Source organism: Limulus polyphemus, unplaced genomic scaffold (genome assembly GCF_000517525.1).
Source record: "Limulus polyphemus unplaced genomic scaffold, Limulus_polyphemus-2.1.2 Scaffold205, whole genome shotgun sequence".
Classification (NCBI taxonomy): domain Eukaryota; kingdom Metazoa; phylum Arthropoda; class Merostomata; order Xiphosura; family Limulidae; genus Limulus; species Limulus polyphemus.
This window is the reverse complement of record NW_013665815.1, coordinates 168,911-188,903: the sequence shown is the minus strand read 5'-3', so window position 1 is coordinate 188,903 and position 19,993 is coordinate 168,911. Positions and strand designations below refer to the sequence as shown.

Genomic DNA, 19,993 nt, shown 5'->3' with positions numbered 1-19,993 from the left:
AATAGATGGCGCAGTGACAATTATTTACTAACCGTAGAATGCTAGAAACATACTTTTTTACTTTTACTACTGAGATAGTAAAGTAACTATAAGTAACTACTACAACTAATTACTATATATATATATATATATATATATATATAAGGACTTTGTTAAATTGAATTATTATCGCTTGTTATATTTGATTAGGAAAACCGGTGGACTGGTGGTCTATGGGAATCGTTCTTTACGAATTTTTAATTGGCTGTGTTCCTTTCTTTGGTGAAACTCCTGAGAAATTATTTGCACATGTGATCAACGGTAAGGAAATCTGTGTATACTAACTCATCAGTCTTCCTTTTTCAACACTCTTCATCAAATGCTTTACCTCGTTTGTGATGTGTTTTTCATGTGAACAAGTAATGTTCTAGGTATGTAAGCGAAGTAGGTCCTATAAAAGTTGTGTAGGTTTTAAATACATCCTTAAGGTTTGTGTGAGATGAATTATGGGAACAAAATCTTCGTTTACTCTTCTTTGTTTTGTATTAGAAGAGCAATGTAACATTAAAAATAAATAACTCATTTTTTACAGTTGGTTCGAGAAATCAACATACTTGAAACATGTTGGTTTTTATTTAATAATTTTCTCAATAAGATTAAAATTTGTTTACATGATAAAATTAATCCAAAAATTATGAGATCACATTTTTAAATTGTGTAAAATGCTAATTTCAATTTATAATACCTCACGTTACTTTCTCGCCACCCAATTTACCCCTGTAATGCGGTTTTCTTTGCATTACACTTCGCCTATTAAATGAAATTACAACTTTGCCGTTAGTACCTATTAAAAATTACAAACAAGTCCTTTAAGTTATTTAATTATCTTTTAAAATATAAAAACAAAATTTAAAATTGCCTTGCAATTTAAAATTTTTCTTTTTTTATCTACTGTGTAGACGAAGTCGAATGGCCGGATGAGGAGGAATGGAATGTTCCGGAAGATGCCAAAGACCTCATCACTCAGCTTCTCCGTCAACATCCTATCGATCGCTTAGGAACTGGAGGCGCCCATGAAGTTAAAGAACATCCTTTCTTCGTCAGTATGGACTGGGAGTCCCTTCTTCGTCAGAAAGCAGAGTTCGTGCCTCAACTTGATCACGAGGAAGACACGAGTTACTTTGATAGTAAGTGTGAAAGATGATACTTTGTATTGGTCACATTTATACAATATTCTTTCACAATTAATATAGTACATGCGAGAGATGATTTTATTATATTGGGGAAATAAGAAAATTAGTTTAATATATTAACTTCGTATTTGTCAAAAGGTTTTTTCGTCACGACTGATACGCATATTTTAAGAGACTGTTTCATTGTTATTAAAAGAACACCATTTTCTTTAACATGTGACTAATGTTCTAGCATAATGTCATTCCAGTGACTGATTTTTGTGGTCAAATAGTTAGTGCTTTCAAAGAAATAGTCGAAACACCCAGGATAGAAAGTATACAGCTTAATAATTCAGTACGTGCCCGTAGATGTTATCCTGAGGTTAAATGATGAGGTACCCTTGACTTCGCTGTTAAGCCTTTAATGCACAAATGTCTAGAATACTCAAGTAGTAAAATGTGAAGTTTGTGTAGATCCTTCCTGCCCACAAAGTGGACAAATAAATTCTATACATTCATTGCTGATGTCTTCGTATTATTTAAGGTAACTAAACCACCTGTAATTGGCTCCTTTATTTAAGAAAAACTGAAATGGAATTCATAATGAGGAACAAGGTTTAAGGATGAAAATGAATTTGTCCTACACAATAATTGGTATTGAAGAATGACGTACACTTATCATTTAGTTAATATTGAAGAACGATATACATATATATTATTTAATTGGTATAGAAGAACGGAAATACACCTATCATTTAGTTAATATTGAAGAACGATATACATATATTATTTAATTGGTATTGAAGAATGACATACACTTATCATTTAGTTAATATTGAAGAACGATATACATAGATTATTTAATTTGTATAGAAGAATGATATACACTTATCATTTAGTTAATATTGAAGAACGATATACATAGATTATTTAATTGGTATTGAAGAATGACATACACTTATCATTTAGTTAATATTGAAGAACGATATACATAGATTATTTAATTTGTATAGAAGAATGATAATACGGTATTGAAGAATGATATACATATATTATTTAATTGGTATTGAAGAATGACATACACCTATCATTTAGTTAATATTGAAGAACGACATACGTATATTATTTAATTGGTATAGAAGAATGACATACACCTATCATTTAGTTAATATTGAAGAACGATATACATAGATTATTTAATTGGTATAAAAGAATGGAAATGCACCTATCATTTAGTTAATATTGAAGAACGATATACATATATTATTTAATTGGTATTGAAGAATGACATACACTTATCATTTAGTTAATATTGAAGAACGATATACATAGATTATTTAATTGGTATAGAAGAATGACATACACCTATCATTTAGTTAATATTAAAGAACGATATACATATATATTATTTAATTGGTATAGAAGAATGACATACACCTATCATTTAGTTAATATTAAAGAACGATATACATAGATTATTTAATTGGTATAGAAGAATGGAAATGCACCTATCATTTAGTTGATATTGAAGAACGATATACATATATTATTTAATTGGTATAGAATAATAATAATAATACGGTATTGAAGAATGATATATATATATATATATACCTATCATTTACGTATCTTATGTACGCTAAATACGAAAAAATAGTCTTAAGAAGAAAAAAAGAGTATATTCGATAAGGTCTCCCCAGATAGTGTTAATGTATGTACGCACTTACTTAATACTGTCACATTATGTGTTTGTATTAAATAGGTACTCATGTGTGCTACTAATTAATTTCTTTGTTGATATAAAAACGTGATTTTCTTTAATACAATAATAAAAAATAATAAGAACTTTATAATTTAGTTATTTTTTGGTATCTATCGTACATGTTAATAACGAAAAAGATAACTATTAAAATGTATATAAAATCAGTGCTCAAATTGTAAGTACTTAGCAATATAATGAAAGAAATGTAACCTCATGTATATATTTGTAAAAACATTTTTTTTAACAGTTAAATTAATATCAACATCGAAAGGAAGGACTGCGTTGAAAACAGCAAGCTCAAACTTATGATAAAAATACATTTTAATTATAAAAACAAGCCCTTAACGACTAACAAAAATTAAAAGGATCACCAAAGCATAGACTATAATGTGGGATATAAGATTTGCCTTAGGTTTTGGAACTGACTGCAGAACATTGCGATGGGGATACACCGTCTACCATTTATATATAAATATATACACGTGTGTGTGTATACCGTGAATATAATTGCCTTACTATAATCAGACACTAATTAAGTCAAAACTAAGATTTAATAATAGCTTTGAATAAACCAGAAATTCAGGAAAATGTGAAATCATTATTACCAATGGTTGAAGGATATAATATCCGCCATAAGAACAATCAGTACGATGGTAACTTACATACATGTGCCTTCATTGAAGCTAAGTGAGTCAGTGAAGTTTCACCCTTAAAACATTCCTTCATGCGTATGATTTTATTAACAAGGGGTAAAATAATTAATATTTAGGGAGTTTCCCTCCATTCGCTCCTTATTTGGAGCATGAATAAAATTACCAAGTTGTGCAGCTGTTTTGATAAGTAGAAATACACAGCGTATAGCATAGTTGTCTTAAACCATACTGCATTTATTGGTATAAAACACACTTGGTTTGATCCTAACACTTTCATGGCCACAAAGTGGTTAGAGGGAGATCAAGTTCACGGTTCTAGCATCTATCGAAGAAGTACTGAAGTTATACGAATTTAAGTTTTGTGTAGAAACTTGATGTGCTTCTTCATACTGAGTTCTTTCTCAAAGGAAAATATAATAAATATAATTTCTGAAACAAATAAGCTGATAGGTACAACAAAGATAATTGAAAACTAATAAGCTGATAAGTTCAACAAAGATAATTTAAAACCAGTAAGCTAATAAGTTCAACAAATATTGTCTTTCTTAAACCCGATGACCCGAGAGGTACAATAAAGAACATCATTGTTAAATGGACGAGCGGATTTTTAATTACTTCGTCTTTAATCATAAGCGATATCATAAGTGGTCTTAATTTCCCTCTCTTTCTGATATAAAGTACATTTAGTTTAACCTTTAAAAATATCAATAGATATTATACCTTCTCTCAAAATTATCCAGACTACTTTCTTGTATAAGATGTCTGTGAAGTTTTTTGGCTTTCAAATTTTTCTAACAAAAGCAAAAATCGTTGCTCGAAAGCTAAGAGCGGAAACATTCAATGCATTTTCTTAAAAGAACAACAAATAAAATAATATTCAAAAGACTAACTCTTTCACTTACTACTACAGCACGAGCTGACAGGTACAATCACGAAATGGAGGAATCAGAAGAGCTGGATGACACTGATGAGAGTTCTTTGTTTAGTAGTTTCTCTTCTTGTTCCCCACAGTTCAGGAGAGTTTACTCCTGTTTAGAGAAGGAGTTGGATGAAGAGAACTTGTTGAAAGTAAGATATTCATGTATACTCCATCATTTTGAATTAAACTATATCGAGTACTAAGATTTTGAACCACATTTAAGTTTAATTGTTGCTCGTTTTCATTAAGAGCAGAATAAACGAGAGATATTTTAAGGTCAGTTGGTTTATCTTTCTTATCATTTCTTTATCCAGTATACTGGTGAATTTAATTTGAATAAATTCATTGGTAGCCATTTATAAACTACAGAGGTTGAGTACGCTATATTAAAACGATTTTGGATCCTCTCAGGGTCGTTACAGTCTATGCCCACACGTCCAGTCATGCTCTATCTGATGACCGTGCATTTTGCAGGCAGTATAACTTCAATTGTAAAATGCTCCGTCGTAAGGTTGTCATGATCAAATCACACTCCCCTTCCCTGTAGCTTTCCATAAAACATTTAATGTACGAGAATAATGCCTTCACAGCACTCATTTCAACAGTCCGACTGCACTGAAATCCATAGACTCTACGAATGTCGTAGTATAGTATAGAATGAATACGAACTTCATTCTCCAGCTGCTCGAGACTTACGATGGTTGAACAATTATTCTGTGGAAGCAACTGCTGTACACGTGACGTGTGTTGCTCTTCTAGACAGAGATCATTTCTTATTATGCTACGTACTGTTGCCTGAGACACATAGACGTCTTTTGCCACTGATCTTTGTGTTCGTGGATTCTTACTACAACTGAGGTTATCACTGTTTGCAGGTCTCTGACTGGATGGTTCTGGAAGCCCAATATGATCCATATTCACTTATATTCTATTACCATTAAGTACAAGGGATATCACCGTCTTGGTAATTCTAAACTCTGATCTAAACACATATTTTACGCCGGATATGACTGTTTCATAAAAAGGCGATTAATTTTTGGTGACATCACACTATTTACGAAACGACAAACAATGTCAAAATGTAGTTCAGATACATTCCGTTCTACTTGACTTTATATCGGCTGTGGTTGTCTCTTAACTTGCTGATATGTGTTTAAAATCATTTACATATAACGTACTCAATCCTCTGTAGTTATGTCGTCTTATCTCAAATTCAAGGTCATACTCTAGTGATCTTTTATCCAATGTAGAATAAGAAGCTTTCTCGTGACTGATATGTGTAATTAATTCTCTGATAATACAGAATATGAAGTTTCTCGTGAGTCGTTCTTGCAATTCTCTGCAATGGAGGTTGAGAAACTTACCGTGACAGGTCCATTGTCTATACGTCAACGTGTAATGAGCACAATCGAAATGGTGCCCATAACATGTAATTAGTAGGTTTACTTACGTTTATAAAAATGCGCAGACTATCATGATGTATATATGATAAACGATATTGCGCGTTTTACATTTGTTTATTAGATATTCATTAATTATCAGGATAACCCTAGTTATTCCATTCACTGTTTAAAGAAAATTCGCAAATCAATACAGTAAACTCTGTGTAATTATTTATCACTTAAAACTTACATTTTTATATGTTGTGAATTATATTTTTTTAAATTCTTCAAATTGCATTTGGTATTTATGCAGATTTAGGCCATAAAATATAGGAGAATATGTTTTAACGACTACATCTATAATAGTAATTAATTATTATCAATCTAACGCACTGAAATACAATTTTTGCGGTTTGTAGTTAGCCAAAGAAGAAAGCGCTCGCAAAACCGGAAGCAACACTGACCTAAACCAATCGGAAAACGCCGAAACAGGAAGTTCTTCCTCTGGTGAGGCTGCTAACAGAAAAAGTGCCTCAACTCCTGACTTGTAAGTACATATTTGTTCTCGCCAGACCATGATATGAGGAGATTAATCAATTGTTTTAACACGTGTTTAAGCCTGCAGCCAGTAAACTACCATGCTAATCCCACTGCATGCTTTTAGTTGATTTTTAAGCTAAACTGTACCATGTGAAATCTTTTGAAGAAATTATAATTTTTTTCCAGTACAACAGCACATTAACTGTGTTTATAGATTCTCGAAAATTTATTATTTTAATCTGATTAAAAATAATTCTATATTTGTCTTGGGTAACTCAAAACGAACCCTTCCTCTTGAGAAGCTTGGTTAAGGTTCTGATATTTCACGTTCTAAAACATAATGTCCAGATTTCAGCTGCTAATAACTTCACAAACTCTGTGCACACTAGTTCAAGGTCTTAAGTTGGTGTAGAAGGACCTGATTACATAAGGTGGCTGTAATATAAGGAAAACTGAAATCATGAAACAATTCGTATACGATGTAGCAAGATGAACATTGATATAATTTAGTGTTATATTTTTTGCGACAAGTAGCCTTTTCTTTTCGATATTTTAATCACATTCAGGAAGTTATTTGGTTTTGCTTGCTGAGACTTTGTCATCCTTAACATCCTGAATTTGCACGTGGGATGTTTTCGTAGTAGTTTTTAGAGCAAGTGTTACATATCCGTATTTTTTGTTACAAGACTGTGATATTATATATGTGTATATGTTTAATCAGTTGTTTTTAACTTATCTTCTTCAAAAAATGTGTACAGTGCTTTTTTTTTACAAAACTTTTTGATTTTGTTAATAGTTATATTGCAAAGGTTGTTTGATGTAAAAATTAAATTACTAATAACTTCTAAAGGCATATTGCACAGGAGGAAAACGCGAAGAAAGGTAAAAAAAATTCAACTTGGACGATGAGTCACCAATAATATTTTAGAAGAATGGTAAAATTAAGTCAACTGGTTAAGAACATCACAAACGCTAGTATATTTATTACGAAGAAAAATTTTTGATTTTGGGAGAGCTGTTTATCAGAAATATTTTGTGACTTTAGTTAACTCTGATGTTTACGAGGTTTAGATTTGTAGTGATTTTGGGAGAGCTGTTTATTAGAAATATTTTGTGACTCTAGTTAACTCTGTTGTCTACGAGGTTTAGATTTGTAGTGATTTTTGGAGAGCTGTTTATTAGAAATATTTTGTGACTCTAGTTAACTCTGTTGTCTACGAGGTTTAGATTTGTAGTGATAAATCCCAAAGATTGGATTTTAAATTTGGAATATTATGAGGACTGATCTTTGAAAAAACTAGATTTGTTATCAACTTTAAGAATCAAAAAATAATTATTATTCTGATATTCTGTCAGAAATATCGTTTTTACGGAGTTATGTTTAAAGGTTTTTAGCTGAAATACTTGAACTTATCGTCGAATGTGTGGCCCTTACTTATGCTTACATTTTGGTGTTTGTCGCAAAAACAGAACGTTGAACATTTAATATGAGTCTCAAACATTGTATAAATACGAGTTGAAGTCAGTATGATGTTTTCTATCGTTGAACGTTTGTTTTATATATATAGAAATATTAGCCAAGTGTCACCACGACACTCACCATCTCGTAAACTAAAAGAACATAAAAATAAACCCGCTGAGAAGGAGGACAGAAAGTTCAGGCGGAAGGAATTATTACCTCAGTTGTCGGTGAGTACAGGGAAAGTATCTTCAGGTGTCTCGATTTCTTCCATTGGGCACAAACCACCACCAACCCAACCACCAGGCAGTGAAACTAGTATTGCACAGGACTGGATGAAACTTAAGAATCACGTCACTCCACTTCCGGTATCACCACATATTCCAATCCCGTCAACATCAGCTTTACCTGTAGGAACACGACAGAAAGAACGCTGGGTAACGAAATCGGCATCGGCTTCCGGATTATCATTAATAATATCGGAAGGTATGTTAGCAACGTACTTGATTACGTCAGAGTGGAAAGAACCAATAGAATATATTATATAAACTAACGAATCCTTGTACAATAAGTACAATCATACCTTTGTATTTTTAAGACACTAAACTTACGAAGAATGTGAAGTTTCGAGACAACTATTTTTGGGTAATAGGTTTATTTCTGTACAAGCGTTGATCATGTCTCACTATTAAGAGATGAAACGTTGTACAGAAGTATATCTATTATCCCACAAATAGTTGTCTCGAAACTTCATATGCCTATATTTAATATAAAGTTCTTACACAGAAGTTTATATGTTTATTGTGGATATTCGCAGGAACTACACAAGAGCTATCCACCCCCAATTTTGAACTGATAGGTTAGAGTGAACGCAGCTAGTCAACAGCACCCACCGCCAACTCGTGGATAACTCTAGTCGAATAATGGAATTTGACCGTCACTCTTATAACGCTCAACGGTTCCAAAGAGCCAAGCGCGGTTGTTTTTGTTATTGTGCAATACCTGGCGCAAACTTGTGAATAAATAACTGAAACTAATAATTTTTAATGTTATTATTTATAGAAATATTCGATTTAATCAACATAAACAAACTGTAGTTACAACCCAAATGTTATTGGAGTGGTCATTGAAAAATAAATAATTATGATTTATTTTTTATCTTTAATCGGTAATTGTTTCCAATTTTATTAAAAACTCGCTTGTATCGCTTGCCTAAAAATTGGCAAAACTGCTCAAATTAGAGTTACTAAGACTGACGTATAAATGTTCAAATTAGGGATACTTAGGTTGAGGAATAACTGTTCAAATTAGGGATATTTAGGTTGAGGAATAACTGTTCAAATTAGGGATATTTAGGTTGAGGAATAACTGTTCAAATTACAGTTACTAAGACTAAGAAAGAATGACCAAACTAGGGATACTAAGGCTGAGGAATAACTGTTAAATTTGGTCTACTAAGACTGAGGAATAACTGTTAAATTTGGTCTACTAAGACTGAGGAATAACCTTAAATTAAGCTTACCAAGACCGAAGGCTGAATAATAGCTATCTAATCATGATATCAGAAAAACACGTAGGTTCAAGAAGTCTTGATACAGGATGAAAAAACCCTATAATGCGAGCGCTTTCGAAAAGTAGACCTTTCTTCTTCAGGTACAAACAGGTTCCGAGGTCCACCTTTTGAAAGCGCTTGGGTTATAGGGTTCTTATCATCTAATAGATATTCAAGTTAGTGTTACTAAATCTGAGGGTTTCTAAGGCTGATGAATTACTGTCCTTATATTCTATTTCAAGCTCCCACAGATGAAACTGTATCTCAGCCTGTAGCTCGTTCTCCCGGTGGTTCCAGCACAAGTTCACGAGATACTTCACCTAACAGAGAAACGAGTCCATTGGTTCCACAGCTAAAACCACCAATCATAATCCGCAAAGGACCACGTGGATTTGGTTTCACAGCTCGAGCAATAAGGGTGTATTTTGGGGACTCGGATGTATATACTCTTCAGCATTTGGTGTCTGTAAGTTAATTCATTGCTGTGTTGAAGCTATTTACAAAAGCAGATATAACGTTTTACTAGAAGCAAACCAATATGGTACAATTATTGTGTTACCACCAAAAGATAACGCTGTAATTTAGCATATATAACTTCTTACTATTCACAGTCTACCCTGTCGTGTACCATTTTGAATGCGTAGCTGATATAAATGGTACACTTTGGTCAGTTGTCTATCTGTAAAAAACATTCTATATAATTTTTTATTGCGTGTATTAGAAGTTAAACTTACGAACGTTTTTCCATGATAGCTGGCAGTTCACTCTTATCGTATTTTGCTGTGTACAGCAATTGTAACGTGAGAATTCCGGTGTGTAGGGTAAGGTACAATATAATATTTAATTTGTTTTGGTTTTGTAATCATCAGCTTGCAATAAACTTAAGGCTAAAACATAGACGGAGAAACATACTTGAATTTGGGGGAACTTTGAAACATACTTGAATTTGGGGGCACCTTATTTGCTATGAATTCAAACAGAAAAAGCGATTTTCCGTGATAGTTATATACAAGTCTCTGTTTCCCATTCCAAGGGGCACTTTGCAACAAGGTCAATGTTCCGCCGCCTATGGGCTGAAACTGCTGTTAATAGACTAACCAGCTGATGTGTCCGTGCATTCGAAGATGTAGTTGCGTATTATGTCATTATGTACTTCTGGAAATTTTGTTTTATATAATTAGCTTCATTAACTTTCAAGTCATATTTGAGTTCTGTTTAATATACTTAGAGTGATAAATGACTTCTGATTCAAAGCTAAAGCCCACAACTCGTACTACACTAAACTTTTATTAAATGTTAGAACATTAATGTCTTACAAGTATATCTTCTCTCGACATACAAGGCATCAGTTTGTTGTATTTATGGAAAACCTACTACGAAACCTTTAAAATCTATAAAACATGCAGGACATCTGAGTGGTTGGATATGTTAAAAGTGGCAAGTTCTTTGGGAGCTTTAATAATATACGGAACACATTATTACAAATGCTGAAATACTAACCTATGGGTCTTTGTTTTCTAATGCCTCAAATATGATGTAGCTTTGTTATCAGAAATGGTTTTTGTGGTCTTTTTTATGTTAGTTGCTGAATATATGGACGCCATTTTTATGCACACAATTAAATGGCTTTTGTACATCAGTTGTGGCTGATTATATCCAGCTTTTACTTTTTCAAACTTTTAGTACTCAAATATAAAGATTTGATTCTAAACACAGGAACTTTTAATACATTCTTTTGTAAAACGTAAAATGTAATTTTGATAACTCGGTAAATGTTGTTTTAGTCAATTCCACTTATAGCTTAAATATCCATGTTTCCTTTTTAGGCCGTGGATAACAATGGGCCAGCCTTCGAGTCAGGACTGAGACCTGGTGATCTGATTACCCATATAAATGGAGAACCTCTTCAGGGACTGGTCCATCATCAGGTTCTTCAGCTGATCTTGTCAGGTGGAGACCGCATCACTATTCGTACAATACCGTTAGAAAGTACTACCATAAAAACCGGAGGTCGTAAGAGACACCCGTCTTCCATTAAGATGGTTCGCAGGCCAGTTGTACGGAAGCGTTATGGCCAAGGAAAGAGAGATGCACAATCTGATCGTAAGAGGAGAGCCACGCTTTTGAGGAGGTTGAGTAATAAACGAGCTAGTGCCGACTTGCAGCATTTAGTTTCTAGATCCCCTCCTATGTTGACCACCAGCCACAGCCTACAGTCCTTGAGTAGAGGGGGCGAGATTGCCCCAGGATCCCCAACACGAAAAGGTCCACGATCTCCACCGGCTAATAGACTGTGTTCGACATCCGAGTCTTCCTACTCTGCAGGAAACTCTTCCGGAAGCAGTTCTCCCAGTTCTAGTGTCCCTGGTTCTCCAGCAGGAACTGCTCAGTTCCAGCGACCAAGCTCTCTTCATGGTCTTAAACACAAGTTGATTCAGACTTTCCGCTCTCCTCGTCGGAAATCAGTGGGGCATGTGCCCCTATCGCCCTTAGTTCGCACACCTTCCCCTTCTTCTTTGCATTCAACTTCACCTATACGATCACCTTCTCCTTTGGCCTTCCCCTTGGCTCACCATCCTGCTACTACATCACACAAAGTCACCTCTGGAAGCACTCTAACCCCCACCAGTTCAGGCAAAAAGATTTTCATGCGACCAAAGAGCGCTGAGCCTGGTTCTCCACTTCTTAGACGTGCCCTTTCACCTGACCGACTTCATTCCAAGTCATCCGACGTCAAGTTAAAACAAGGTAAACTAAAAAGGGAGTCGTTTAGTGGGCACACTTCTTCACCTCTTGCTCTTTCCTCGACTCCTGCCTCAAATTTCCATCACCACTACACTTCAGCTGGTTCCTCCCTTGTTTCAAAACCTACTGCTCCCCTTTCTTCCTTTTCGCCCAAGAAGGTTTCCATTATTACAACTGATAGATCTCAGTCATCAGCGTCAAACGGAATGGTAGGTAGCTCAGAGACTTTTACTGATAAACAGCAAGATGAAAACATTGGAGTTACATTTTCATCTAGTCATTCGAAAGACCTTGGCGAACATGGACGATCCGGTTCTGTGCGTGAGATTCGTGGGGATACTCAACAACTTTATGGCTCTAATGTAAAGCTTAAAACAGTAGTTGAAAGAAGTATGGATAGTTTTGAAGCCGAAGAGCAACCTACGCCATCTCAGGTAACAAAAATTTCGTTAAGTTGTGACTCCAAAGAAAGAAGAACAGGAATTCGAGAACAAGTTCTTCCTGTGCTAATTGAAGACGCCACTGTGCCACCCGATACTGCCCATCAAAGTAAGGAAGGAGAAGAGTTAAAGCTGCCACCTATTAACGTTACCATGTACTTACCTGTAATCCCACGTGCAGTTGACCAGAAAACAGCTGTCGCAGAGAAGTCGCCATTTTCGTCAGTTTCCATCACTACAACAAAAGATTCAGCTTCACGGGCCACCTTCTCAGGTGATATCCAAAATATACCGGTTCATCCACCGAAGAAAGACGACATCTCAACAGTCAAACCACCAGACGTTACTAAAGCATTACATGACACGCCAATAAAAAAATAATCGTAATTATTCTGGAACTATTAAATTATTTTTAATTTATCCATTGTACGTGTAATATGTGCTTGTAAATATCAAATTGCTTCTAAAGTAAAGCCAAAAAGTTTACGCTTTTGGTCGTTTTGGTTTATTTTATAGATGATGGCGATTTTTGAAAGTGTTTCCCTATGTAATGACTGTTGGTGTTACCATTGCACGTGTTATGGCTAACAGAATGTACTTGTATGCTTAGCTTAGTGTTTGACACAGTATGATATTCTATATATTTAAAGTCTGATCTTGTAAATAGATGTGTGATATGTTGTATATAGTATATTTATTTTTTGTTTATTTCTGTTGTCGTTTTGAAGATTCTACGCTACTGATCTTTGCTTATTGTAACTTTTGTAGCAGTAACTTAAACAATACTTATTATTCTATAACTATTTTTGTTCAATAAGTTTCCATTTCTGTTCTACTCTTCGTCTTCCACTTGTGTAATACTTCTAACATTTCTACAAGTAAGAACGAAAAGTTCCTCGCATCGTGCGTACTTAGTATAAGATAGAAACTTAGTCATTGAAAGGTATATCAGAAAATTTAAAATAGAAGTGGGGGAGAAACTCGAAAGTTATAAATAAGACGATCGATTTCTACTTTTGTTATCAACCTTTATTTCTATATAATAATATTTACGTGAATAGGTTGCTCTATCTAGAAAATTGTAGATCTTTTAACTAGGTACTCAGTAGACCGCCACTACTGTAAATTGAAATGCTTACAGCAAGAATGTCGTAGAGATTTTGTGGTCAAAAACATGGTAACTGTATCACGTTAGAAAAACTGACATAAAAAGTAAAATAGCAGACAATAAAAGTAAGAAAATGTACCTTAGGGCCATTGACACATTTTAACTGACTAATTGGACTTGGTTAAAAAATGTGAATAACTCTTATATTATTTTATTATAAGTAGTTTGTGGTAACATGCAGCTAAAAGCATGGACCAACAAAGTTGTGTTTGCTTTACCACAAACAGGCTATGAATGTGATTAAATAAAGCTGTCAGTGCCCACTTCAGTCATGCTTAATTCATGTAAAACATTTTTTTTTAATCTTTCGTAATAATACACTATCGAGAAGATATTTCCTACTCTTCTTATCAAGTTAGGATAGGCTTAACTCATGCTAAGCCTACTTAGTGTGTTGTTACTTTTATGTAGCGTTTACTTATAGGGAAATCTCTCGTTTTATAAATGACTTAACTCCAAGTAAGTTAATAGTTAGTTCAACGACATGTTTTAGATCAAAAATTGTGACAACATACACGTAGAGTATTTGAGTCTGAACATTAGCTGATCATGTCAGTGTGTCATATGACATTTTATAATGTTATGCTATTTTAACAACAAACTGTCTGTTACAGTTTCAAGAATGTTTGTCTTGTGATCAAATGTTTGAGCCTATTGAGTATAGCTATTATTGGTTTTAGAAGTAAATTTGACTTAGTGTCAAACCTCTGAAATGTTAAAAACCTATTACTGCTTGCACTGCATATTATAAACTAAAGTCATTCCTTTTCTACCTCAGTGGAAGATTTTATTTGTAGTTTAAGCAACATGTAAATGTTTTTAATATTTAAAAAAGGTATTCAAGTAATATTCATGACCCCGTTTTCATGGCTTTAGCTTCTGTGTGGTATAAATGGAAAAGTACATTGCCATATTTGTCGTCATATGGCCGCAAATCATTGGATGAATGTGTCACGGCTATGACGTGATTGTAGTTGACAATGAAAGTTTAGTTTAATCTATTTCATTTATGGTTGGGTAAAAGACAGTGATATTTGAAAAACAAAGCTGAAGCCACGGGATATTAGTGTTCAAGAAAAACAGCAAAAGGAGGTGGGTATTCTAGCTTGTCAGTCAAAAGTGAAAACTTAAACGCATCTTCTACGCTTGTCTAAATATTTGAGCGTGAAAGTTCAAATGGGTTTTTTTAACTCCCAATTAAATTATAGTTGAGAGACTGATCCAGATATGTAAACGTATCGTGACAGCAAAGAGAGCAAAGTTCATTGTTTTTCTTTGAAGATCTATGTGTAAACAACGTATTGTTGTTATCCACATCTTTTACAGTACATGTGAAAATGTTCCCGGTGAACAGTCACGTGGTTTGGAAGTTTTAGGTGTATGTTGAAGTTAGTGCTTTTGTGTGTAACGCTATGAACTCAAGGTATTTTGAGTTGTCGTAAGTTAAATATTTCAGCAACCTTAGATTAGATTTTCTGTTTACTTAAACAATATTTTATAAATTGTATTGGAGATAGCTCTTCTTACTAAAATTTTAAAAAATGTGTTATTTCAAGTTACCTTGTTAAATCCAATGTAGATGGCGCATCTTGGTAATAGTTGATGAACTTTACTCGATCGTGAAATGTAGTAGGTGTGTTTCTTAAATGTAAAAATATTGTTCTTGGAAAACTAGATAAATCTAAATGAAGAAAACACTTCACAAATTTTGAGAAAGCATTCTGTTTGGGTGAATGATATTATAATTAATTTTCAAACGATTAGTTATACAAATGCATGATTTTCATTTACGTATGTGCTTAAAATTGTTAATGGTTATGAAATTGTGATATTATTTATTTTCCTGAATTCATTGGATAATTATGAGTTTAAAGCCATGTTTTTCGAACTACTGACTGATTGTTAGTTGAAAGAATATTGTAAAGCAATGTTATAATCGTTATGTAGTATTAATGCTACCGCTAGAGGGCGCTTTGAAAAGTTTATGAAATGGTTGTTTAAAAATTAACCAGTGTTTAGTGAGGCATTGTAGTAACAGTGTGTAAAGTACTGACAAAGTTTTTAAATGTGTTAAAGCCACATCTATGGAATTAATATAAAATTTCCAAAATTTGAAATACCAGTGCTTTATCTATGACATTAAATGTCATTTTTAAATACTTGTATGTTTATGTCCAATTTGCTGAGAGCTGCCAATCAAGGTACTGTGTTTAAAGGTAGGATCACAAGGTTAACAAGATTTGGAAAGACTGCTGGTTTAATTGGTTATGGTACTTTTCCGTAGTTTTTCGTGTTTTTTTTTATGTGTATGTTTCCACGTGGTACATGTAACCGTTAGATCGGTTTCTTTCTAGCTTCTCCTTGGCCTATTTTCACTATTTATAAGGGGCCGTGCGTGCCCTGGTGGTTAACGTACTGTTCTGTTGGCCAGATAATTCATGGTTCGCATCGCGTTGATTTTCTTTGCGATCGTAAATGGGTTAGAAGAGTGGTTATGTAACATCACTATTCGATTGTAGTAGCCTAAAAAGTTGTCTGTGGGTGATTTTAACTCGCTGTTTTCTTTTCATTTGACTAATTCAAAATTAGGGCTAACTAACGCAACTAGCCCTTGTTTAGTTTTGTGCAAGTCTTCGAAACAAACCAAACCATTATTTATAACATTTTTGTCTCGTCGACTTTAATTTGTGGATATCAAATTTGTTCTTTTTGTCAGTTTTTCTTTTAATTTTGACAATTAAGTCCTTATTCTCTGCCCTCCATAGTCTACTGAGCTGTTATTTACTGCACACTTTCTACAGTCCTCTTCTGGACTCTCATTGCCAGTTATCTCTCAACATTCTTACTTTTCATTTTTTTCAACTCGCTGAAGAAATGCTTTTTCAAATGTTGATTTTTGTCTATAATAACTTATCTGTTATATCCTCTCTGCGTGGCATACCTCGGCATTCATCTTCCAGGTTAAAGCTGACCCTTAAAAACCTCTAAGGTCAGTGGATTCATCTGTGCACCAAGCCTGACTTTGATCACATTACTCGATCATGAGAATCTGTAGCTGGTTTCATTCTGCACTAAGCCTAACTTTGATCACATTACTCGATCATGAGAATCTGTAGCTGGTTTCATTCTGCACCAAGCCTGACTTAGATCACATTACTCGATCATGAGAATCTGTAGCTGGTTTCATTCTGCACCAAGACTGACTTTGATCACATTACTCGATCATGAGAATCTGTAGCTGGCTTCATTCTGCACCAAGCCTGACTTTGATCACATTACTCGATCATGAGAATCTGTAGCTGGTTTCATTCTGCACCTAGACTGACTTTGATCACATTACTCGATCATGAGAATCTGTAGCTGGTTTCATTTTGCACCAAGCCTGACTTTGATCACATTACTCGATCATGAGAATCTGTAGCTGGTTTCATTCTGCACCTAGACTGACTTTGATCACTTTACTCGATCATGAGAATCTGTAGCTGGTTTCACCTTGCACCAAGACTGACTTTGATCACTTTACTCGATCATGAGAATACATAGCTTTGTTTATTGTGAAATGTCACCCACTACGACCGTATTTCAGCGTATTTTTCAGATTCGTAGTTTTACAGACCAATAAATAGTTTTGGCTTTAAATTATTACACTACATAAAATCGCGAAGGACCAGAAACTTCTACTATGGTACTTTTAATGTTCACTCAAAAGTAGCAACCATTCATATTAACTGTATGATTATTTCGTTTTCAAAGAAAAGAAAAAAGCGCATACGAGGCCTCAACCAACTTTATCAGATATTTTAAGTATACCTCCAACCATACTATTGTTAGTATACCTCCAACCAATACTATTGTTACCCGAGAACTTGCCGATTTAATCTTCCTTCTCCAATCTGTTAACTATATTTTGGACACTTTACTCTTCTCACTCATCGTAACATTACCCAAAGACGTATTTGTGAACCATATGTGTAACATATCCGTTAACTCTATGCATTATCTAACTACTACTAAACATATTCAATTTTTTTAAGAAGCAAAATAATCAGTTGAAGTGGTTATTCAGCATCATATTTATTTTTCTAACATCACCATCCACACTCCTATACATCCTGGCACTTACCAGCAAACTCAAATAACTACTACCGAAAGATATCGTCCAGACTGCCTGAAGTGCACACGTTTACACATAAAAATCTGGATGTACAACCATTCAATGCACATCAGTATTTGTTACATTTGTTGCACAGATAACTGAAGTTAACTTTGATACACTACGCATTCCCCCCCCCCCCCACACACCTCCCATAAGCATCACTACATTACTGTGCTCTGCCCTATCGCTCAGTGGAAGGCTTATAGCGCTAAATCCGGAGTTCGAGCCCTGTGGTGAGCACAACACAATAGCTCATTGTGCAGCTTTTTACTTAACGACAAATCATCCCTTTCACCAGTTTCCGTACTTTTTCCTAGCGGCGTCCTCTGTTTTTACTGTACATTTGAATGTGTTACAATTTTTGTTTTTCCTCATAATTATTTTTTTATTAGTTTTATTTATTTTGAACCATTAGTTTGTTGCTGAAAAAAAAAGTTAAATAAATCTTAAATACAGACTGCACTTTACAGTCCTGTTGAAATGACTGAATAACATACAATTTATTCTTTATTACTTGACGCTTACGTGTGTAACAGTCAGAGTGACTCCAAAAAACGTAGAAGTAGGAGTGTCTCAAGACTTAAGCCGTGATTTTAAAGTATAAGTTAACTTTTTCATGACTTTTGATGAAAGAATAATGAGAAGCTAGTGATAGGGCTAAGGTAACACGTAGATGAAAGGTTTAACACCTGATTATGTTACCATGTCACCCCCAGTGGGTCATCGGCAAGTTTAGAGACAAACGGTACTAAAATGCGGAGTTCGATTCTCCATGTTAGACAGAGTGTAGGTAGCCCATTGCATAGGTAGCCCATAAACAAAACAACTAAAGAAAGTTATGTAATAAAATGACAGTGAAACTTTTGTATTTGTACAGAGTGTAACTGTTCAAAAGTTAAGTTTAACAATTGTATGTGAACATTCGATAGAACGATTTCTAGGCTAGAGAAGTGGGCTACTTATTTATATTATTTTATTAGAATTTCACTGTTTAAGCTATGACAAATGAATCTTAATAAGATTACTGTTTTGGTTTGTTTATTACCATTAAACCAAAGTTCAATGAAAAAATAATCAATCTTCATAAAAATTAGAACATTTTGACTTAGAATTTGAATGGTTTGTTGAAAGAGTAGTGTTTATAAAGCTTGCAAAGATTACTGTTTAGTGAAGACGAAGTTACAAAATAACTGAAGAGTCGAAAAATAACAATTATTTTCGTGAATTGTCTGTCAAACATAGAGTTATCTTGACCTTTTTTAAATGGCGGAAGAAAAATGGTTTAAGAGTAGTGAATTTCTACAGTAGTGCTGTAGTGTTACTGAAATGTTTCCGAGGAATTGGAATGACAAGGTTCATAATCAATGTTTCTAAAATCTTAGCTCTTTAGCGTAATAACTGCAAAATAGTAAACAAACATTTCGAGATATCTGAGCTTGTATGGAATTGTTTTGTACAGTTCGAAATTTAGCTTGTATGTACATGTGTGTTTATATCTTGTGTACAGCGATGTCAGTGAGCCTTAAAAGCTTTCTATGTGATAAATAAACTTGACGATTATGGTTGAGCATTTGGTGTTTGTTTTATCAGTTTATGTCAGAGAATTGTACAAAATATAAAAAATTCTCATTAAGAAAAAAGTCTGAAGGTTTATAACGCTAAAAACCGGGTTTCGATACCCGTGGTAGAAACAGCAGAGATAATCCATTGAGTAGGTTTATCCTTAACCACAAGTAAGACGAACAAACAAAAGCATTAATAAATATGTGTTAGAGTTTTTAAATATTTCTACAGCTATTATATTTTAATCAAGCAAGATGATAAATTCAGACTTCACTTCAATATTTTGTAAGAAAATAAGTATTTATAAAAGTGTTTGCACTGCTGTCTCTGTTTTTATGTCATTATAGTATCTTTCTTTCCACTCCTTTATCTCCATTCGTTTAAAAACAAACTCCTCGTTCTCAATCCTACCTCTTCAACACTTGCAAAAAAAGTTATATTTTTCTAATGGATTTAGAAACAAACTTCGTTTTCACTCTAGCCTTTCAAATCGTTAAAAGTAT

General features: G+C 33.9%; 1 protein-coding gene across 1 annotated transcript in view; it reads left to right on the top strand.

Annotated features, from left to right (window-relative positions):
* The window catches only part of LOC106478373 (microtubule-associated serine/threonine-protein kinase 3-like), a 192,308-nt gene extending 172,814 nt beyond the window's left edge, over positions 1–19,494 (top strand). Inside the window, exons 18-24 of the mRNA XM_022381966.1 lie at positions 190–300; positions 939–1,166; positions 4,477–4,634; positions 6,287–6,414; positions 7,976–8,352; positions 9,661–9,884; positions 11,245–19,494. Coding sequence (XP_022237674.1) covers positions 190–300; positions 939–1,166; positions 4,477–4,634; positions 6,287–6,414; positions 7,976–8,352; positions 9,661–9,884; positions 11,245–12,984 — 2,966 coding nt within the window. The 3' untranslated portion in view covers positions 12,985–19,494. The remainder of the gene's footprint in view (positions 1–189; positions 301–938; positions 1,167–4,476; positions 4,635–6,286; positions 6,415–7,975; positions 8,353–9,660; positions 9,885–11,244) is intronic.
* Positions 19,495–19,993: the final 499 nt, after the last annotated feature.